Consider the following 17,377-nt stretch of genomic DNA (forward strand, 5'->3'; position numbering starts at 1 on the left):
AAAATGATAATAAAAGAAATTAGGATCTGCAAGTCGTTAAATTAATAACGGAAAAGTATACCGTGTACATACGATTTAGAAATACTACAGCAAATAATGCAATGCGCCTGAAATAAAAGGACTCTGCACATCATCGAAGAAAAATAATTTCAGGTTCAACGGCGTTGAATATATTTTGAGTTTATAGAGATAAGTAAAGGCCTATTATAATATAGTATAGATTATAATCGCAAGCAAGCTGTGAATATTGCTGAAAAGAAGAGAAAACTCGTGAGATTTCTAAAAAGCATTATTACACGCTATAATACCCGGAGAAAGGGGAGCTCTGCGAACGATCCGACGATTTATGAGATTCGAAGCCAGGCGAACGTCTCGTGAAATGATCATTGTTTATAAACACGTAATCAACCATCAACGGTCATCAACCATCAACGATACATTTTTATTTCACCGAAATTAATTTTCGATCGAAATTGAATAATTACAGGTTACCGTAAAGATTTTCTTTAACGAATTATAGATAATCCGCGCGTTAATATCGCAATGAAAAATGTCTTTACGCATGATAGCGTGGGAAACGCTAGGTCAAATTTTTGATAGACACATTTTCAATTTTACTTTGTGTTTGCGTTCCCTGTCCAAATGCTGCCCGTTCCCCGTTTTAATCGAATCAATTTCTTTCTCCGAGTATTCGAACTTCTTTTATCCTTTATTATTCTTCCTCGGTTAAAATAAAATTTTAGTTTACACAACAGTACATGCGTAACTAAATGTTCGTTGCAAAGATGCGTGTACGATTATCCCGTCAAGGTTCAAAATCAACGTAATGTGTATTATTAGAAAAAAAAAAGAAAACCGCTATGAAAATGATCCGACAGAATGAGTACTAATTTGGAAAATAACTGGAATTCTTACCCTCGGACTTCAAAATCAAGTCTTTCTCGTCGACAGCAATGCCTGGAATACGCTCCTCACGATTTTCGATCGCGCTCGCGCTCGCGATCTGTTGCTCGGCATCGTCTTCCATTTTAATGACGGTTTTTTCCTCTACCCTTTCCTTTTCTTCGTCCCCTTTCTTCGTATTCTCGCGTTTCGTCGAATGAATAATTTGATTCGGGATGTTTTCAGGAATTTCTTCGCTCGGTTGTAACGTCTCGTCGTTTTCTTTGTTCCTCGGGTGAGCACGCTCCGCATCGCCAAAGGGAACGAGCCCGTCTACTTTAATACCATCGGTATTAATGGGGTTTTGGCACACATCCTGCGGGACTTTTGGCTCCTTCAGTCTAATTCTGTCCATCTTTGGATCCCTGATATTCGGAACGGTGATGAAATTGTATTTTTCTTTTTGTTCGTGCGTCGTAACGGACACTTCCTCTTCCTCTACCTCCTCCTCTTCGTTCTCTTCCTCTTCCTCGGATTCGTCATTGCCCTGTTCCTCTCGACCGGTGACACAATTCCCGATCCTCCCGATTCTGCTCCAGGAGAGTCGCGTGGACTCCGATGGTTTCTCAGGCGCGAATATAACGTTGTCGACGTTGAACAGGACGTTCTTCCGTCTGGTCTCGAGCACCTTTCCCCGTTTCAGAATACTTTTCAGTGTTTGTTTGGCTTCCTTGAGTCTCCTCGGTGGTCGCTTCGGTGATACCTTTGGTATGGGGATCCTCGTGACCGGTAGAACGTCCTCGTCATCCGAGATCTCTCGTGGTTCGCTGAATACCCTGATTCTCTGACCACCGATCGCTGCCACGGCGCTTCTGTTCGGTATCCTTTCGATCGATTTCACTTTCGAGGGATCGAACAAACTGGAGAGCGGTCTGGCGTCGTCTTGCTCGAGGGCGTTGTCCGACAGGTCGTCGCTGAGATCGTCCTCGTCCTTTTGCTTCTTCAATAAAAGATACGGATTCACGTCGCACTCGAGGATGCTCTTTCGCGAATCACAGGCGCTCGATGGTCGCTCTTTCCACTCGTCTTGGTTGCTTTTCGTCTGACCTGTTTCCGGCGTTTTCGCTAGCGCGTTATCCGGCCAATCGTTCCTGACGCCTCTGACCTTTTTCGGCACACGAACCAACCTTCCAGGCACGGTCGATGATGGATTCCGTGGATTCGTCAACGTTGGCGCCTCCTCGAGCCACTCGTCGGTGGTTGGGCCGGTGAAGTTCGCTCGTGATTTGCGTGCCATCTCCTCGTAACTTGTAGCTGCCTCCTTGTCGAACCATTCGGATCTCGAGGAAGTACTTTCGATCGAGCCCTTTCGTTCTTTCGCATTTCGCGCCACGCTCTGGCTCCGTGAATCGCGTTGGGATAATGGCCGATGCGGTGAAATGCTCCGAGCCCTCGTTCTCGGTTCCACCAGTCGATTTCGACGCATCTGGTCGTAAGGATCGTCCATCGGGGACCTTAGCACTCCTATCAATTATTCCTTTTATTTATTCACTCCTCTATTAAGTATGCTCGAATGCTAACCCTTTGCAATCCAATGTCGCGCTACTTTCGAATGTACGATTCTTTTTTTTCGAAATCACGAACGATCGCAGTAAAATAATTGATTATTTATTAATCGGAGTTATTAATTGGCTACGAGAGTGTGTTTGTTACTCTCTTCGAGGAACTACCACCTTGAATAATACAAAATAGTACAAAATAATTAATTATTTCGCAAAAAGTTATACTTTCCTGTATTGTTATTCGCTTTGTTCTCGATCTCCGTTTCGAACACATTGTTAACAAAGAATGACCGTGTCGTTCCAGAGAATCTAGCACTACGTAACTCCTTTATCGTGATCATTTTTGTTAAACATCATTTATACGGAACAAAGGAACGATATCAGATATCTGTTACGAGTTACGATGTCGAGGTTTATCTACTATATGGTAATATTTATAAATTTATTTAATAATTCTAATTCTTGATATTATTTGACAAAAGACATTGAACTGCAAAGGGTGTACATAAAGCGTGTGTTGCACAATTGGAATGGGTTGTACATATATCCTGTTTCGTTCCGGATGGATAAAAATGTTGAACGGAAAAAAGTTTAATCACGCTTTTTTCTTTTCGAATAGAAACATGCACGTTTTTTGTACGTAAATTGATATTTCGCCATTAGTAAAATTACTACTTTACGAGATACTTTATGAATTTCTTTCTCAACTACTTTTTTTTTCCTGCAACAAAACAAGAAATACGACTCTTTCTTGTTACACAACGTTATTAATTGGCCACGAGAGTGTGTTTGTTACCCTCTTTAAGGAACTATCACCTTGAATAATACAAAATAGTACAAAACAATCAATTATTTCGCAAAAAGTTATACTTTCGAGATATGTATAAGAGATTGCGATAACGAAATGTTGTATTTTTGGTAAATAATGTTGTCATTTCGATAAAATTGCGGTTGCAATTTTTTATCAGAGGTGACAATACTAACATACTTTGTTCTTAATTATCAGCTCGTGTTATATTGAAATTACTGACCACAAACCGAAGTCTTCGATTGATTAACTGATCAATTGCAAAATGAAACGAAATGGCAAGGTGACGTTCGAGCGTCACCGACGATACTATCTAAATTTATCGCTTTTTGAAAACTTTTTAGATCGATTTTGTACTTTGTAATAAATAGTTAGTGCAGTCCCTGTTCATATGAAATCATTTTTCCTCAGTTGGATGAAATGGCATCATCCCCGTAGCTGTATTTCATTCGTTAATGAAAAGAGTCATTGTACCATTTTTTCATGAAACGGTATCAATGGATCGATAATGTTTTCTCGTTAAAAATAAACTCGAACACGATTTTTCAAAACTATTTTCAATAATATGTAAATGAAAAAAGAAAAGTTATTTTTCATTAGTGGATTCCTCGTGCGAGACTCGATTTCAAACCGCGACGAAAAAGTTTGATTCGTAGAAGAGAAGAAAGGGTGTTTTTATTTTACTTGTAGAAAATCAAATGGTTCATTTTAATTGTACACAAGTAAAATTTGGAAAAAATTAAATTAATTGGCCCGAAAATGTAAAAAGATTTACCATAATACATGTATATAGAATATAGTATAGAATACTAACAAACGTGTTAATTTCTAACGACTAAATTTAATATTTTCATTGTTTTTGTATAAATGGCATAAAGCGCGTGCACACGTAGTAAACAAACGGAGTACAACGGTGAGAATGAAAGTGGCAGTAGTTACACAGATTCTACATTTATCGTAAAATATATTTTTGATAGTAAATTTTGCAACTAGAATCTTTAGGAATTTAGAAATTGATTAGTACTAATTGATATAAAAAATATGCGTGTTAATTGTAGGACGTATTCTTTCCCTTACTCACATTTCCGGTGAAGCGTCGAGATAACACGAACGAAAAAGATTGACAGTTATTAACATTTCGAAATGGTGTAAAATTCGATATCAATGAACAAAAAAAAAAAAAGAAAAGAGGGCTCACCCGCGAGACTGGGTCTCGACCTTGAGGAAATCGGTGGAAGTCGACATGTTCCTCCCAAAGGTACACCAGCCAATCGGTGACCGCCGCACTTGCGGCAATTGCCGAACTTTCTGGTGGTTCCGCTGAGAAATTCTGGACAGGAACATACTACTAATATTGGCGCTCCCGGGGGCGGCGGAGGCGGGGGTGTCATGAAGCCACGCGGCTCGTGACCAGCCCTCGAAGATCGAACCGTGCCATAGAGCCATGGATCACCATAAATCACTTGTCGCGAGAGTCCACTACTGCCGCTTATCGTACCCCAACCCTTTCCGGGATCGTCGCCGCTTTGATTCTGCCGCGACAAACCCAGTCTCACGCTCCACGACTTCTTCCCTTTGCTCAGCGTGTCGTAATTCTGAAACGAATTGTACCTATGCGTTAACAATTAAGTGCGCTTCATTTATGTGCGAATAATAAGCACAACGTTACACCGGGTCGGGAGTACTTAACGTTTTTCGACGTATTTATTATACAACGGTACATCGACGTTGACTGTTACGTGTCGATCAATTACCGACCGCTGTTACATATAAGTAATCAAAGCAAGCGATTGTTTAAATTTGAGTGGTATATGTTGTACGTTCGCAATGATATCTGCGTTTATACTTTTCCCTTACAGCGAGGGGACATGTATAATATCATTTCTAACTGCTCCGTGTGTCTTGTTTGATCTACAAGCGTCAGTCGGCCGAGGAAGTTGCCTTAAGTTGTCCATTTCGAATTGCTACACTTTCAGAAACGGTTTTCAATTCATCGGTGCAAATTCAAACAAGTTAACCGCTATTCATATTAAATCAATAAAATTGATATTTGTTTAATTTTATTCGACGACAGAACTGTGTAGGTGCTAGTAATATTTGAATACTGGTAAAATGCTGAACTTACTTACAAATTTTGAATGAAAAAACATTTTGGAGGTTTTCGTTGTGTTAAAAGTCTTAATGTAAGAATGTGAACACGAATCGACTTAGGTGTTACGATTTTTCTAGTTTGGAGATAAACAAAAATCTTTATGTTTTTTACATTTTTTAAAAGATTCTTAAAGGTCTTAAAAGCATTATCCTCTAACGACTTTGATAGGGTTCAAAAACTTGGCAATGTTATAAGTTTTTGAATAGACATCTCTGTGTACTCTGTATGTACATTGCACGGGAAATTTTAAAGGCATTTTTTTCGAAACGAGAATTTTCAAGCTGATTCACGTATTACCTCAGAAAAAAATACACTACCTGACTTGAAATTTGACACACGTATGAAGTAAACTCGTCCTTATCGTTCGAACCAAAATCAATCGATATTTGTACAATTCTTTTTTTGCCACTTGAAGAAGCTAAAAAATTTGGAGCAAAAATTGAAACTTTTCTTCTAAATGTTGCAATTATTTCAATTTTTGTGTCGGTTTATTCATTTTGTTTCGGACGATAGTCACATTTATGCATAGTAAGGATCCTTTTAATCTTCGTGTTTGGAACGATCAGGAGGAGAGTTAACGGTGTCAAATACTGGCATACGTTTTCTTCTGCAAATAAAATCCATAAAATCAATAATTTATGCTTGAACAAATTTTAATAGCTTAAAGAAATACAAATGAACGTAGCGTGAAGTTTGAAATTCATATATTTGATAATTTTGTCAAGAAAACATTTTATATTCCATATATTTCTTAAGGCACTAAATTAGGTATACTCCGTGAACAGATTAGAACAGTAGACATTTTACTTGAAACGTTTATGCGAAGCTTGCGCAACATAACTGACGCAGTGTGCAACTTTTTCTTTGGTCATAGATGCAAGAGAAAATGAAACAAGAGGTTCAATGATTTGACGAAGTTTCGTACACTTAAATGTAGTGGTGGAGTTACACAATTCTTTTGTCAACAGAAAAATTCTTAGGTCGGTTTTCTCGAATTTTTATATCACATGCATTAGAGTGTTGTTCGAAAGAAATAGTTTGATCATTTATTGAAGAGAAATAGTGATGGTATTATTTTTCAGTACAATAATAATAGCAAACATTAATTATGGTATACGATTATAAATTATTATGATTTATCGTTGTAAACAAATAAGACTATTGTAAATGTTCATACAAATATTGTTAATTTCCAAATTCAATTTTTCGTAAAAATTATCGTAAAAATTAATATTATAAAATTAGTCAAAAATGTAAAATTTACCATAACTTGGAATGTATTTATCATTACATAAGAACTATTTGTTTCATTTCGAATTAATGTCTCTGTTGAAAGTGCAAATTGATTATATTTGCATTTGCTTCGTATATGCGAATCTGCTAGTACGTAACCTTTTTATGTAGAAGAGGCATTAATATTCGGTTCGAGTCTTTGTTTTGAATAATTACTGCTGTTAATATTATCGTCTGAACGCGAAGCTTTCGATTTCGACAGGATATCCGTACTTAATAGACGGAATTCTTAATGCGGTGTTATGTTATTACTGTTCCATTTACGAATTCGATACTTTCAGTGTTATATCAATATAAGGTAATGAAAACAAACCTCGTCGATGCATTATTTGTAGAAATCGATTTAACGATTTCAGATTATATTTATGTCAATAGTATGAAGTGAATGTAGCATATAATTGAAATAAATTAATAGAATGGTTTAACAATAAACGCGATCAAAGGTTAACGAATTTTTCAATTCAAGCAGTGATCGTGTATCGTTCGTTACGCATTATGAAACACACAGTCATAACAAATTTACCGTCGAAAGTTTCTTTATTTGCTCTTAAAGCCCAGTGGAAGATACGAAGGTAGAAAGGAGGGGAAAAAGGCAATGCAAGGAGAAAAAGAAAACGAAAGAACAACAGTTTCAGCGAAAGTAAATGACTGTAGGAATCGTTCGAGATCGCATTTTAAATTTGTTTTCCCCTGGTGAAACTGCTACGATCTGGGGATCAGCTCGTTTTGGCCCGGTCGTGTGTTTCGAAACAGGAGAGAAACCGTCAGGGAACGAAGATGTCCGAAACGAACAAACACTTTTTTTTGTGTGAAAAGGAATATGTCGACCTTGCATCGAGCTATAAACAGTCTATTTACAGAAAATTATAAAAAATCGAAGAAAGAAGAACTAATGATACTTGAATCGAAGTGCGCTTGGTCTGAGCTAGGTTTGGATCAAATGAGTGTACGTTTCTCCTTGTATAGAAAGAAGAATTTTCTCCTGCATCAAGCTATAATAAATCTATTATAAGAAAAACAGGCACCGTTTATTTTCAATGTAAACTTCGATACCTTTATTTTAGGTAATTTTAGGTTATTTTACAAATATACAAAAGAATAACCGAACGTACATATATATAATATAATGTAATATAAGAGAGCTTTCATTTTTGGATATCATTACACAAAGAGTATCTTTTTAGAAGACAGTTGTTAAACAAGTCCGTTTCGAAAAATTTGATTTTCAAATAATTTAATAAAACTATTGCCGTTTGAACAATATTTGTTACAATATTTGACAAAAAATAGTTACACTTATATTTCTACCAAAAAATACTATGTACTTTTTATAATTAACATGTATTTATAATGATCGTCGTAGCAAAGAAACTGATAAATTAAATGATAAAAAATCTATTTATAGAAAACTATGAAAAATGGAGAAAAAGAATTGAAAAAAAATTTAAACTGGTGTTCGCCTGGTTCTTCTGGTTTACCGTGTTCAGCTACCACTTTATCGCCCCTTGAAGAAAACTACCTTTTAAAAATAACAGGAAATCTATCGTAAAATGATATGCGCTTACTAACAGGTTTGCTACAGGGAAAAATTCTATTCCTGATATACGAAAATGTGCTGCCAACCAAGATTCTGGTAATTAGATTTGTAGTTTTGTGGTCATTTCTCGGAGATTTTAATACGACGTTAATTGTTGCGCATTAAATTGTCTGAAATTGGTAGAATATTTATTAACCATTGGATTGGCGAGTTTTTTAAATCAAAATATAAGGAGACCCGTAACTGTAATTTAGTTTCTAGGCTTTAACTCGGATGTTTTCAGTATCATTCGAATTAAATCGGAGCATTTTATTTGGAATTTTTCTGCTTTACCAAAGAAGTAATAATAGATGGCGCATATACGTCAGAATCAACCCATTAAAAATGACACAAGTATTAATATTTTTTCGTAATAACTGTATGTACAGTTCGTGTTATCAAACATACTGTCAGTCACAAAAGTCTACGTACATTCAACGAACGTAGTGTGAAAATCAAAATAAATAAGAATTTATGTTGTTCATGCTTGTAACGATGGTCGAACAAAATATTAAAAATACGGAGATAAGAATAATTTTTGTACATTTCGCTATGCCTGTGATATTTATATATACGTTTTTCGTGACATAATAGTTCCCCTTCTGTGTGCATGTACCTATGCACGTATACATGTAGAATAGTAAACAATCACGATATATTTGAAAAGAAAACTATACAAGGTGTGTAACAAATTATAAAAAGTGTATTTAAATCGTGATATATTTTTAGTTATTATTAAAAAATGTTTACCTTCCTTATTAACACAAATCTCTTTATCTTCCTTTAACTAATACAACAGAATCGTTTATATGTAAATATGTAATCCACGCGCCTTTTCATTAGTTAGTTGTTTAAGAACACGTGTTTACTATATGTTCGTCGAATTGTTTTTACCTAGTACTTCTATCGTAAAAAATATTTAAGAAAAAATATTAAGCGTAACAATTTCGAGTAACGGATTGAAATTGTATCTTAAATACCCGCGGGGTACCACAAGTGTAATTGGCATGAGAGTTACTTGGAAAGCGAAAGCTGAATTCAAACCAGGAAACACAAAGCAATGGTCTCGTGACCATTGTTTCTAGAAAAGAAAAACTATTAAAGCAGGATTTGCGCGCGTCTCGTGCGTGCTCGAAGGTTAGATGCGATAGTCTTTGAAGAAAATACATGAAATTACGTGTAAGCCCTTCTACCTTCGAGAATTATAGAAAACGAATGAACGTATCGATATGTGACATTAGAGTCATTACCTATAAGTATGTCTTGCAGAACATTATTATCTATGTTCTGTTTATACAAATACCAAATTAGTATTTATTTCTGAAACATCATTAATATTTTCCTGTTCAACCAATTTATTGAAAATATATCCTAACGAAATTTTTGTGTTGTAATTAAATTGAAATACACTAATGCGGGCAACGTTTTATTTTATAGATAATTTTGAGGGAAAAAATTGACAAGTTCGTAAATAAATCAATAAATGAAATTTTTATACCGAAATGAGAATATTGCCAATAATTAGATATGTACGAATTATTTTACAAAAATGAATTCAAAGTACTACACCTTCGTTAAATGTGCGAGTATAGATACGAGATGGAATTATATAATATTTTCTAATAAGTGGAAAAATACGGAACGATGCGTCGACTTATGTACGTACGTAATTTTCTTTTCTTGGATAAGAATCGAGTGATATCCTCGAGTCTCTTAATAGCCGCAGCTGCGTGTAATTTGTCTTGGCTTACCGATACAGCACTAACACCTGCCGTTCGAACACGCTTCGTGAACTGTGGTAAAACGTTTACCTCGATATCCAAGAAAAATGTCTTTGGTCGTAGCATTGATCAATTCTAAGAAGATGGACGGATCGTCTTCTATCGTAATTGTTCTAACACGTTAACGATTAATTAATTACATGCGGATAAATACAACGTACTATACATAACTGTGATAGGCAAAATTTTCTTATCAAATCAAAGTAGAGCAATTTATTCGCAACGTTTATTCCGTTTATTCGATCGAACGGTTATACGTATGATAGATTTTATTCCATAATGTAAATTTTAATTTTTATTCAATGAGTAATGAACACAAAAGTGTTTGTCTTTTATTCGTTGTTCGAAACTTTTATTTAGCGCAAAGTAGGACATATCCGTGAAAACTCCAGTGAAATAAACCAAAAATCACACTTAACGGTGATTACATTTCTATAAAGTCAAAGCAGCGTTCGGTTGAAAAAGTTTCGTACCTCTTACTTTCATGAAATTAACCGGTCAAGTTAGCGAAAAACATTTCACATTTTCTCCTCGCTGAAATTAAAGAGAATCGTTCCACGTTCCTCGTTGCTATACAATTGCCCTCGGATATAAATTCGCGTTTCTACGCGTTCCTTGGTCATTGTTTTATAGAATTATAGAGGACCGTTAAGGAACACGAGGAATGAAAATGAACGATTACGGTAAATTGCTTCCTTTATCGTGGTTAAAAGGGGGCCGATTCACGGATTTATTGTTGAATAACGAAGGAAATCGTCAGTTTCCTCTGCGCGGTTCGTCCACGTAGGAAGAGGGCCCGTACAGTGGAAAAAGGAGGTTATTTGCATTTTAGAGGCGGATACAAGCGGCCGAACAGGGATATGACATCCTATGGCGCACGAGGTCGGAAAATGGAGCAGATAGATGGCCTGAGGGTAAACTCGATATGCTTTACTTTCTCGTCGATGCTGGACTTTCGTAAAAGTCTCGTTCCAGAACCTCACGTAAGAGGAGCGGCCTATACGCTCGGCCGGTCGGTCGAAAAACAGCAAGAAAACTAACGTACGGCCGCGATAAGTGTGTGTACGCGTGTGTAGACGGGAGTTGCAACGGTCGTAGGAAATCCACAGATATCGCAGGTGCAACGAGAGAACGGGCGTGGCCGACAAAATTTCAGACGAGTGGTACAGGTTTTAGTCCAGTGACATTTCGATCGATTTTTCCCAGTTGGTGAAATCTGCGCGGCTAACGGGCACATTTAATCGACGCGGATCGACCTGTTTATCTCCCTTCTGTTGTACTCTGTGCGCCTTATCTGTTGCGCTAAGCAGGGCATTTTATTAGTGTGTTCATTTTTATTTAAACAACGAAAGATACATATGTACACACACACATATATATATATATATATATATATATATATATATATATATATATATATATATATATATATATATTCAAACAAAAGACGCAAAGACCTTCCGCGAAGATGTTCTATTTAAAGAAAGAATAGATATAGAAATGAATATCATTTCTAGATATAGAAATGAAATATATATATATATATATATATATATATATATATATATATATATATATATTCCACGAAAAAACTGTATTTAAACAAAAGACGCAAAGACCTTTCGCGAAGATGTTCTATTTAAAGAAAGAGATACATACATACTTACATTTTTCGATCGAAAACTCTGTCGTTATAAAAGGACTTTTATATATATGTATATATATATATATAAATGTAAGTTTTTTTTTTAAATAGAGTTTAGTCACGAAATATGTATATAAACCTTTGCATCTTTTTTTGCTTAAATGGAGTTTATATGCGAAATATATATTCGGAAATGATGTTCACAATATGAAAGAAAAAGAAATATATATATATAATACATGTATGAAGTCCTGATAAATAGTAAAGTATCTCTTTTTAAAAATTCTAATCGTTAAATCTGAATTCCATTCAAGGTCATTAATAATCAAAATATCTCTTTCATAGAAATCAATTGGTGTATTTTCAAAAACTCATTAAGTGTTTGTTTTAATACGTTTGGAATCGTTAAAGCTTCGGTTTATAATATATTACCTCAGTTTCGGAATACACGTCACCATAATTTTCGTTAATGTTCACAATTTCTCTTTTGACAAATCTGAAAACCACATTGTGCCTGACATAAATTTTTTCAACGTTCATTTTCAAATGAAAAATGCAATCTATGATTAAATCCTGCTAAATCTAACTCAGTTGTATAATTGATTTTTACAAATTGTATAAATTTGTTTAAAATAATGGAATAGTGTCGGTATGTGCTCTATAAATAAAATAGTTTAGCTCTTATACGTATGTAGGGCACGAAGCTGAAGTTTCATTAGTTTTGTGATAAATTCGTTCCCGTCGACAGTAAACAACGGAAAAATACGAATTTTTAATTTTGTGATTTAAATTTACCATAAATTTCATCTGATCCGTATTTGACAACACCTAATTTACTCTATTAAAATTAAAAACGACTAAATTTATCCGCAACAGTTTGAGAAGCATATTTTGTTCCAATAAATTCGAAAAACATTTTGTGCCGGTTATAAATTTCTGCAACGTTAATGTTTAGATTAAGAATGACATCTACCTTGCTCAAGTTTGTTTCGGTGACTACGGAAAAATTAAATATTAAAAATTCACGAATGTTGTTTGAACGACTAGGACGATGTTTGTTTATGTTTATATTCTATAAATAATTTACACAACAAATAACGTAAAGATTTATTAAATAATCTATTACTGTAGGAGATCTTATTGTTATGAAGCCTTGCAAACTCATAAATTAAGAAGACACGATAGAAATTTTTCGATTAACTACGTAAGAAGAGAACTTAATATAAATTGTAAATAAAACGACAGGATTCGATACGTTATTCGAAATTTTCTAAGTGATTTAAAAAATGTTGAAAACAAATCATAAAGAAAATTAGCAGCGTTTTTCGTAAAATTTAGTCCAGTATAAATTGCAACAAAATTTTCTTTATACATTAAAATATACAGGAGAAAGGTAGTTTGCTATAAAATCGCCTTTAACCCAAAGTTATGAAAGACTTCGATCAGGTTTTGTTTTTATTTATTTTTAATAAAATAAGATATAGAAATGAAATATTTGCTAATGAAAGAAAAAGAACAAGAAATTATTGCTCGTTATTAAGAAATATGAATTTTCTTTCTATATTTTCTACAATCTTCAGAACTGGTATACTATTATTTATAAAAATTGATATTTTCATCGTGCACACGAATTAAATAATAATTTAAGGAATAATGATGTACCAGTTTTTAAGATAACTGAAAAATTGGAGACAAAATCGTTTAAAAACGATTAATGTCCTTTTCACGATTAATGAAGGAAGAATGAATTTTAATGGTTGAAAATGATGTCAACAAATGCAGAAAGGCGCACGACAAATTTGAGTCATCGTCAGTATGGTGTGATGACTTGAGCAAGTATTGGCTATAATGGGAAGGCCGAAGTTTTCTTCATTAATGATCGTATGATAAGTATTGCCTATTTTCAATTAATAAAATTCATTAATAAAGCCAGTTCTGAACTATATCATTGGAATACTTGGAAGAAACTTTATATCACAAAGAATAATAATGAATTATGGTTTTATACAGTTACAATTTTATGTTAAAAAGAATTGTAATTATTATTTTCTGATTGGGAGCATAATAATTTGGGAATGCTCAGCTGTACTTATTCGAAGGTGTGAAAAAGTTAACGAATTAAAAACAGTTATACGTGTAGGAGAATCTCTGGATCACAATTATATAAGAAAATTATACGAAAGTCGACATAATAGAATAATCACAGTTTCATTCAATTAGAATGTTTTTTGTATATTTAAAAAAAGTGTCCTACAATTTTGTCCATTTTGTATTCCAATACTTCTTTTTAATTTAAAAATGAGTTGTACTATTTATTTAATTTATTAAAAAGATATTTCAAAATGAATATTTCTACTTGTTATATCATTCCAATAATTTTCACAGTGCCTTATCATTTTGATCATCACCGTATTATGTATTAATTCAATCAACATCAATAATTTTAATTGAATTAAATTTGAAAAATGAAGAACGATTCATTTTTACAGCTGAGTTGCTTTCTTTCCTCTATTTTCAATGTAATATATTATAATGCTATCGCACGTGTTAAGACGGAGCATAGTGCAGCAAACGAATGAATAATACATGTTTTGAAATAATTTTGATTTCTGGATAACGCGAAATGTTTAGTCAAATAATTACATTTTCGTTATCTGATTAAAAATCTACACGAATGACGCTACGTTGTTATGTATTTAGAATTGCAACGCATTGTTGCTTGCACAAATCGCGTGGTTGCGAACGTGGAAGCACGATATTTGCAGGATTTTCTTTTAGAATAATTTCGAAAGTGAAATTAACGGCACGTAAAACGTGTAAAGTATAGCATGAGTTCTAAATAAAGTTTTATATGAATCACTTTATAGGCAAATCGTTACGTAATGTTATAAACAAATTCTAAGTTAAATCTCACATGTTTTTTAGTAGTCTCCGAGAATCGTTCAGAAGAAGTAGAAATAATTTAATTAAGATAGTAATTTTTCTGCATAAAGTTTCGATATTGAGATTACCAAAACATAAAGTTTATAAGGTGCAGATGCAACTACAAATACAATTGCATTCGAGATGCTACCAAATATTACGACTTATGACCACAATCTAAATTAAACTGCACGTGTTTTTCATAAATATTAAAAGTTTTTTCAACAATTGAAAAATAAAAAATAAACAATTTAATTGTAACATAATCATAAATTTTGCATCATAATTTCGAAAATGAGACTAGCAAAATATAGGGCTCCATGTGAAGTTGCACTTTTAGTTATTAGATAATTTCAAAATTCTCTGAAGGGAATCTAGATTAATAGTATGTTGTTTCGTATCTACGTATTACATTCATTTACAAAGTGGCTCTTTGCAAATAAGAAGACACATTTAAAAAATCATAAAACGGAAAGCAAGTAATTTATCCGGTCGCTCAACGTCGTCACAACTTGTATTCGCTGTTTCTACGACGATCCAGCCTTTGCAATTTCCGCGGTAACCGACGAATGAAAACTATTACCGCAGCTATGACTAAGATTATGCTTAATGCTTTTTACACAATTAGTGAGCCAATGTTGATGTTAGTGGAATAGAATCTACCCACAGAAAGATAATGTTAATTGCAGAGTGAAGTCATGATGTCTTTAAACTAGCTGAAGGTTTTCGACCTCTCGAAGCAACGCGAGTGGTTGCAAGTTCATTAAATTCAGAAATTGCAAATTATAATATAAAATTCGTCGTAAAATAGAATGTTTTTATTTATTCGTATATTATTATTAATGAGCTGACATGCTTTGGTACGAATGTAAAAGAGCAAGTAATTCCGTTGGAAAAGTAAAGAGAGTCATTCCAAATTAGTTTGTAATATAGTGCAATAAAATTTGTTTAAAACTACTTAAATTTAAAAATATTCAAAATTAAAGTACGTATTCGAAAATTGAACCGATATCCATATTCTGTATTGTCATACAAAATTAAAACTTCTGTACAGTTAAGAATCGATTGGAGAAAAACTATAAATAAATGTTCATAAGAATGTTCCTAATAAAGTTAATCTTCCCGAGGTGAAACTCTCCTTTCAAGTTACTAAATACAGAAAATGTGTAGAAGCGTTTGAGGTCATTCTAGATTCAATGATACTTTAACTTTCCAAAGATAAGGAAATACTAAAATTTAAACTAGACGTTTCAATTAATATTCAGTCTTGTACACTGTTTTTTTTATTAACATATAAGTTTAGAAAGGATTCTTTATGTTTTTGGAGTTTATGTACAAAATAGATGATCTGTCTTCATTACTACATTAAATGCTATTGCTGTCAAATTACGATTGTTTTACGTTGTGGTTTTCTTTATATATAACGTTATATAAATACTTTGTTGAAAATTATTTGAAGTTGTATCCTGTATATGAAATTGTCCATACATTCATGATATAAACTTTTCATACATTATTTATATTGATTTCGGAAAAATTATAATACAATTTAGAATCAATTTTTTATTCTTTATTCGAGTCGATATGTGATACATCGAATGATTTCTCTGCGTGTCGATTCACTGATATCAATTTTACTATCAAGCGATCTTTATCAATTTTCAGTGAAAATATCATTTTATATGAAAGTAATGAAGAGTTCACGAACAGAAATAGAAATATATACTAGATTGCTCAATAAGTTTTGTCGTTCGATAAAACTTATTGAACAACCTATTATGTATGTCGTAGAAATGGTTTGAGAATCGATGTTACGTTATCGATTTTATTTTGCTAAATAGAAATGCGTTTATGGAGATAGGCAAGAAACATATCGTCTAGGAATCAAACCTTAATAGAATATTTTCTTAAGTAGAAAACTTGTTGAGAAAAGTTTGAATAACGTGTTATTTATTAAAATCTCTTCAGATTGATATTTGTACAGCTTGAGTTTAATTATTTTCGCACCTCTGTAAATAATTCGGTACTTAACCGTGTCATTGACCATCTAAACTGTGAAATGATTAACGTGTTCATAATCTACGTTTACAAGCACGGAAAATACTGTGATATATGCACATTGTACGTCGTATCTACAATCTGACTCAAAAATCTGAAATGTTATAAAGGTGTAAAAAAATAATGAAAATTATTGAAGTAATTACTTGCAACGGAAAATAATCTCTTCTTATATTTTACACTATTAGTTACGTGTAGATTAAAAAATAGGTGCAACAATTTGCATAGAATCTCACCAACAGTGTTAAAGATACTTGGACTCTTTTTTCTTTATATCATCCATGTGCTGTAAGTACCTTCTTTCACTAATTTTTACATTTTAGCGATTACTTTGTTTATAACTTTTTGATTTAATACCGTCTCGTAGAATGCTTCACAAGTTCGTTCGGGCCTTTAAACTTTTCTTCAATTCTTCAAATACATGTACAAATGTCATTTTTTAAGTCGTACTTAATGGTACGTTATCTCGATACACGAATAATGTTACGTAGAGATCCCACGAGTGTTTGCAAGTGTAATCGCTGTAAAAATTTTTGATCAAATTTATCGTGGAATTGAGTTTAAAGCATAAATTACGATAAAACTTAAGGCGATAATTAGGAACAGTTTTATGAAATCGTTTGGCAATCGACCCGTTCAACGGTGTTTCAGGGAATCGAGTCTATCGAAAGAGCCAAAGAGGAGGGAATCAAAAGTCG

The 17,377-nt window shown here is 33.5% G+C and overlaps 1 protein-coding gene across 1 annotated transcript in view; it reads right to left on the bottom strand.

The window, feature by feature from the left end:
• Positions 1-17,377, bottom strand: part of Rhogef64c (Rho guanine nucleotide exchange factor at 64C) — a 91,893-nt gene that overhangs the window by 15,211 nt on the left and 59,305 nt on the right. Inside the window, exons 3-4 of the mRNA XM_076321430.1 lie at positions 4,451-4,847; positions 916-2,406 (exon numbers count right to left, since the gene is read on the bottom strand). Of these exons, the coding sequence (XP_076177545.1) occupies positions 916-2,406; positions 4,451-4,847 (1,888 nt within the window). The remainder of the gene's footprint in view (positions 1-915; positions 2,407-4,450; positions 4,848-17,377) is intronic.

Source organism: Ptiloglossa arizonensis, chromosome 10 (assembly GCF_051014685.1).
Source record: "Ptiloglossa arizonensis isolate GNS036 chromosome 10, iyPtiAriz1_principal, whole genome shotgun sequence".
NCBI classification, from domain to species: domain Eukaryota; kingdom Metazoa; phylum Arthropoda; class Insecta; order Hymenoptera; family Colletidae; genus Ptiloglossa; species Ptiloglossa arizonensis.